Here is a 7,218-nt window from a genome sequence, read left to right as displayed (position 1 = left end):
GAAATTTCATCACATGCAAGAATTACTATAGCTTTTAACAATTTCACCAATTCCACAGACATATTTCAGAAGTCTAACTGGCCCAAAATTCATCATATTCCTTTTTCATTAAAGTTGAGGTAACCATGGGATACATATTTTACGAATGGATGAGAAATAAGCAAGAATGTGTTGTCACCTTTAAATTCATTTTGTATATATTGCTGTTTTTCCTAAATATGTGGCGGTGCATGACATAGGTGTTTGCTACACTTGGTGCCAGAAGAGGGCATCAGATCCCCTGGAACTAGAGTTACAGACAGGTGTGAGCTGCCATGTGGGTGCTGGCAATCAAACTCAGGTCCTCTGGAAGAGCAGCAAATGTTCTTTATCACTGAGCTGTCTCTCTTGCTCTGTGTTGTCACTTTTTAACAAGCATGTTAACTTGTGCCCATCCATTCTCTTATCTAAGAGAAAGTAGTAGACAAGATTGTAAAAGATATTAGTGCTAAGTTTCACTGAACAAAGGTGGAAGAAGTCACTCATCAAGTGGGGTCTGTGAAGATGGCTGCCATGCATTTTGCATTAACTGAGTCATATTTGAATATATCTTTGGATGATGTCACAAAAGATTAAATATACCAATTATTTATAGGGCAAGAGATATAAATTGGTAGAGTGCTTAGCATATGTGAAGCCTTGTGTTCAGTCCCCATCACTACAGAGATTGGGTGTGGTGGTATATGCCTGTAACATATACTGGGTGTGATAGCATACACCTATAATTCCTTCACTTGGGAGGTTGAGACAGGAGGTTAAGAGACTAACGGTCATACTCAGCTACATAAAGAGTTTGAAAGAGGGACATTCACTGGTTCCATGGAAACCAATCTCAAAAACAGACAGGCAAATGAACACTTAGAATTACTTGTATACTGTTATTTAAACGTACAAAATGCAATGCACATGGAATTGTTTTGGTCANCATTNTAGAATATNTGAACATTACCAATGAAACTGTACATGGAGACAANGTAGATTCCATGGAGGCCCCCAAATAAATTATAATACATTTACCTTTACATTCAGAGCTCCTTTGTATTCCCTGAGAATTGTTTGCACCATTTTAGCAAGCAGGTGACATGTATTCCCTGAGAACATGCCAATAGTTAGAGACATGGAAGATCTACTTAATCTTCCAAGTTGTCTGCATCCACAAGAGATCTGTATGTGAGAATTACTTCAGCAGTTGGGCTTTAANATCNAAGGATAACTTTCCTTATTCAAATCTGAACCACACAACTTCCTTTGTTGCTTTGTTCTCTCCAATACTTTTCCATGGCTTCTAGTTTCTCCTTACTTCGGCAAATCTGTGGCAAAACCTCATGAGTTTTTTCAGTGCATCTTTCATGTCTCTGTTTCTTAGGGTGTAAATGAGGGGGTTGAGACTTGGAGTGATGATGGTGTAAAAGAGGGTGAGGAACTTGCCCTGGTCCTTAGAGGCCCTGTTACCGGGTTGTAGGTACAGGTAGATAATACTTCCATAGAATATGGAGACCACAGTGAGATGAGATCCACAGGTATTCATTGCTTTTTGTTGCCCTGCCCTTGACTTCATGTTAAGCACAGTTTTGGCTATGTAGCCATAGGAAATAAGAATAAGGATGAGAGGTGTAAGGACAATGACAATGCCTAGAGCAAAAACAGACAATTCAACTNTTGTGGTGTCTACACAAGCTATCCTGACCATGGCTGGCAACTCACACAGGAAATGGTCCAGNATGTTGTGTCCACATCGAGGCAAATNNACAGTGAGTGTGCATAATANTACAGAGTTGGCCAAACTAATACCCCAGACCATGAGTATCATCTTGATACACAGACGTGGATTCATGATTACAAAGTAATGCAAGGGCTTACAAATAGCTGTGAAACGATCATAGGACATGACAGCTAGGAGCAGACACTCAATGGAGCCCAGCCACATATATACATAGAGCTGAATAATACANCCCACAGAGCTGATGGTCTTTTCAGGTCCCCACAAGTTAACCAGCATCTGAGGGACAATGCTTGTTGTGAAACACAAGTCCAGGAAAGATAAATTCCTGAGGAAAAAGTACATTGGTGTGTGGAGATGAGGATCCAGGAGGGATGCAAGAATAATAGCAGTGTTACCCACCAGCGTAATAATGTAAAAGAAGGTGACAACTCCGGAGAGGATCATTTCCAGGTGAGGGTGGTCAGAGAAGCCAAGCAGGATGAAAACATGCAAAGTCGTGTGATTGCGTGGGTCCATAGTCTTTCAGGGTTTATAATCTACAGTAAGAAGAGTAGGGGAGGGAGACAGAGGGGAAGCAGTGGGCAGGGTGACAAGGAAAACAAGAAATAAATTATTAGTTAGCCTATGGAAGTAACTGGTAAGATACAGAATTAACTGCAGTGGAAGAAATCAGGTTAATAATGGAAAGAATTAATGTATACAAGTTGCCTATTATAGTCACCTTCTCTTGTACCTGTTGAAAATTCTTTGATAGTAAATGAGTTTAGTTCTAGACATTCTTTTTTGCTAAGTGACCTTGAAGAGTTGAGTCTTATCTCAGGATCTAGAATTCTTGAAGTGCATGGTACACTTAAATTTCAGTCTTAAAAATAAATCTTTCATTTATGTCTCAGTTCTCTGAATAATTTACTGTGTGATACTAGGAAAAAGTAGGAACATCGCTGAATTCAGTTTTCCATGAGAAAAATTAGGGACAATGCAATCTCCTATTGTAGGAGTTAAAAAAAAAAATCAAATGACCAAAAACTGGTTGCAGCTTAGAGAACTTAGGGGCACAATAATTGATATAAAAGTCATTCATACTCCTGCAAAATGTGGGTTAAGATTGTCTAGCATTCTCCCCAATACTGGTAAACTCTAAGAAAGCATTAAGATATGTCAGATTCTTTTCTCTATCCACTATACCTGATATTTGTACTAACACATTTTTTTGTTATTTTTAACAAATAAAAAAAATACTCTTGGATGAGTAGATATAGGGGAAACTGTGGCTGTAATGCATTTTATGAGCGAAGAATCTATTTTCAATAACGATCACAGTTTAAACAGTTATATGTCTCCATTTAAATTTAGTCGCATATTGTGTGACATTACTTAAGTGGGATGATGATAAGTAGTAGATGAATGAAAAGATAATTTTATCTGTACCACACTTATTCAGCTTGCTCAAAATAATTTGTAACATTAGTCTCTAATTAAAGGACCAATGAACTTGGCACAATTCAATAGAACTTTGCGATAGATTCCCTTCTGTACATGAGCATCTAAGAACTGCCAACATTTATGACAAGAGAGCTGCTGACCAACACCAATTGTCTGATAGTATAGAGATAGGCTGCCATCTGAAGAAAAGACAGCAATAGCTGTGATAAGCAGGTCTTTGATAGTGTACATCACACATCCAACAGTGATGCATACAGATGGCAGGATGCAGCTGCTGCATAGGGGATAAAGATGCAACAAAGGTTATGGCGATGGCTTCAGGGGCATATGCTTGCCACTCAATGCCATGTTAAAAAAATTCAGCTAAATATGAAATTGATGCTTCCATGTGTGTCCTTGTTTGCCTCTCTGCATAGATATAACACAAAGTTCTACTTTTTCCTAGCTACGACTTTTCAAATATTTTTCATGAAGACTATGAGGAAATTGTTTTAAATTGTGGCCCTGGTTCAAAAGTAGGCAGAGTCACTCAAGTAGCTGGTTATAGTGTTTGAAATAAGTTATTTTGAGAGACTCATTGCACAATTTCTTGTGCACAATTTTTTCAGTTAACTGAGCCTGAGTTCTGCTATTGATAATCCTGGACAGAAGAGAAATTATTATCTGAGATGTGTTATAACCCAAAATATCTCAGCAGAGGAATCAATAGTCAGTGCACATTGATTATGACAGGCACTTATTGCAAATAATGAAAATTCTTTTAAAATAGAAGTTCCAGAGACTGCCCTACCTGGGGAATCTATCCCATATACTGTCACCAAACCCAGACAGCATTGTGGATGCCAACAAGAGCTTGCTGACAGGATATTGCCAGATATAGCTGTCTCCTGAGGGGCTCTACTAGTGCCTGACAAATACAGAGGTGGATGCTCATAGCCATCCATTGGACTGAGCACAAGGTCCCCAATGGAGGAGCTAGAGAAAGGACTGAAGGAGTTGAAGGGGCTTGCAGCCCCATAGGAGAAACAACAATATGAACCAAGCAGAAACCTCAGAGCTCCCAGGGACTAAACCACCAACCCAAGAGTACACATGAAGGGACCCATGGCTCCAGTTGTATATGTAGCAGAGGATGGCCTTGTCGCTCATCAATGGGAGATGAGGCCCTGGGGCCTGTGAAGACTCTATGCCCCAGTGTAGGGGAATACCAGGGCCAGGAAGAGGGAGTGTGTAGGTTGATGAACAGGTGGAGGGAGGAGGGCATAGGGGGGTTTTTGGAGGGGAAACCAGGAAAGGTGATAACATTTGAATTGTAAATAAAATAATATCTAAAGGAAAAAATAGAAGTTCATCTCATGTCAATTTAGAAATAAGTTTCCCTACCACTATAACTCAGAGATTAATTTAGGAAAACTAAAAATACTTCTGCCAAATTAAAATATGCACAAAACTTTAGAATACCTTTTAGTATTTCATATCGTGAGAATTATAAATAGATAAAAATATCTGAATTTTGTCTAATTACATATTTTTTCAAGAACAAAATAATTTTAAATTAATCTACATTGCTTGCTTACATTTCTACTGTGTCGAAATGTGTGAAATAAAAAATTAAGATAAGCTTTGTGTTCTGGTCTTGTAATAATGAATCAGTTTGTTCTTAGTCATGGAGGAATGACACTGTAGAGATTTACAGGACTTATCCTTAGACTAGCGGGCAGAACCTTGACTATTCCTCTGTGTCAATTGACTTTTTTTCTTTTACTTCTCATAGCTTTTGGCCACCAAGAGATACTACTTTCCAGTATTAATGTTAAGATTAACATCACTGTGCATGAGAAGGCCCCCACATCCTACCTCTCCATTGCTGGGGTCCAGGATGCTGTGAACATGACTATTTCAGTGTTCCCCCTCCAGGGCTGAGGCTGCCTCTCCATCTCTGGGTAGTGCCTCTGTGAGGAGGCTATCCTCATGGTACTGCCTCAGAGAGTCTCTGCAGGGCTGTGGCTGTCACTGGGTCTCCTTGAGTCCCTGAGGTGCCGTGGAAAGGCCAGGCAATGGAACACTGACACAATCACCTTGATATTTTACTAAGAGAGTCTTAAGGATGGAAAAGTGGCAGGGCATACAGGAAAGGTGAAGGACAGAGGATTAAAGAATATATTTTCAGAATTTTTTTTCTAGGCTATGAAAGCATTACAAATAAAATGTGTTCTTTTCAAAGTTCGGAGCTGAGATGGAAGGAAGGACCATCCAGAGACTGCCCCACCTGGGATCCATCCCACAAACAACCACCAAACCCAGACATTATTGCATTTACCAACAAGATTTGGCTGACAAGACACTGAAATAGCTATCTCTTGNGAGGCTATGCCAGTGCCTGCAAATACAGAAGTGGATGCTCATAGTCATCTATTGGATGGAACACAGGACCCCCAATGAAGGAGCTAGAGAAAGTACCCAAGTAGCTGAAGGGGTCTGTAACCCTATAGGAGGAGCAACAATATGAACTAACCAGTACCCCCTGAGCTCATGTCTCTTGCTGTATATGTAGCAGAGGATGGCCTAGTTGGCCATCAATGGGAGGAGAGGACCTTGGTCTTGCGAAGATTCTATGCCCCAGTACAGGGGAATGCCAGGGCCAGGGGGCAGGAGTGGGTGGGTTGGGGAGCAGGGTGGAGGGAGGGTATAGGGGACTTTCAGAGAGGAAACTAGGAAAGAGGATAGCATTTGAAATGTAAAAAAATGAAGAGAATGTCTAATAAAAAATTTAAATTAAAAAATGTGTTCTCTTCATGTACATTTGGAAAACAAGATTATGACAAAAATTACCTGTATAAAACGACCTTATCCTGACAGCACACATTGATGGTAGGAGTAAGCTTGCTCTGAGCAGATGAACTTAAACAAGACATCTCATTTTCAGTGTCAGGTGCCCTTCCCTCTTCTTCGTTTCAGTGGATTCCCCAGATACCCAGGGTCAGAACTGTTGGCTCTGGAAGAGAAGGTGTGTGCTGTAAAGCTCCAGGCAGCAAGTCCAGGGCCATTATATTTGCATCTTCATCAAGTTGTCTTGGCAACCATGAGTCGTGATTAAATGTAGCAGTGCCCATTACTGTTAGATTTGTTGTTGTCTCACAGGACACTTATTTAAACCCAAGGTCCAGACAAGTAAGAACGCTAAAGATTTTTATGAGTTAGTTTGTAATCATCAGCTATATTATTTTTCTTAAATTATGGTTCCATGTAGCCAGGATATAGAAGGGCACAAATTAATTGTCAATGATCACATGTGAATGGCTTCTTGTCACTGAGCAAGAAAACAACTTACACAGTTTTCTTCTGCACGGAAGGGGCCACTTTCCAGTGTATTGCTTTGATGAATCAATTGGGGGTAGAGTTTTGGGCTTGAAGCCTTTTTGGTTCCCATGATCAGTTACATAAACTTGAGACAATTACTTAACTCCATGTGCTTTATCTTAATATCTAGATTGTAAAAGGACATCTCTTAAAGTTTTACCATAAAGATCAAGTAAGTTTGAGGTATATAACAATACACTAAATCTTGGTACATAGTAACCATGCAAATAAAAGTTACATTTTATGATTTCAAGTCATTGAGGCACCTTGTGCTGGAATAATGTTCACTTTTTTTTTTTTATCAGTTTGGAGAATGCTGATACCAACACTGGATAAACAGTCAAGTTCTTCTACTTCAACAGTTTCCTTTGAGAATTTATTTATAGTATATGTATTTTTATGCATGTACTCTTAGACAATATCAGGGTCGTGGCTATAAGAAATACAGAACCAGGAGAGCTCAGCAGGCTGCCATGCATCATAGCTTGGGAAGGAAAAGACATCCAGTTCCATATGCAGCTAGAGACATGAGCTCTGGGGGTACTGGTTAGTTCATATTGTTGTTCCACCTATAGGGTTGCAGACCTCTTCAGCTCCTTGGGTACTTTCTCTAACTCCTCCATTGGGGGGCCTGTGTTACATCAAATAGCTGA

General features: G+C 39.8%; 1 protein-coding gene across 1 annotated transcript; it reads right to left on the bottom strand.

Annotated features, from left to right (window-relative positions):
- Window positions 1-1,275: 1,275 nt before the first annotated feature.
- LOC110334078 (olfactory receptor 2W1) lies at window positions 1,276-2,351 on the bottom strand. Its single transcript, XM_021215930.1, has one exon. It carries the CDS (start codon window positions 2,276-2,278, stop codon window positions 1,325-1,327), a length of 954 nt encoding a protein of 317 aa, XP_021071589.1. The 5' UTR covers window positions 2,279-2,351; the 3' UTR covers window positions 1,276-1,324.
- Window positions 2,352-7,218: the final 4,867 nt, after the last annotated feature.

The sequence above is a fragment of the Mus pahari genome, chromosome 16, assembly GCF_900095145.1.
Source record: "Mus pahari chromosome 16, PAHARI_EIJ_v1.1, whole genome shotgun sequence".
NCBI classification, from domain to species: domain Eukaryota; kingdom Metazoa; phylum Chordata; class Mammalia; order Rodentia; family Muridae; genus Mus; species Mus pahari.
Note: the sequence above shows the minus strand (reverse complement) of the source record. Positions and strands in the feature narration are given on the sequence as shown.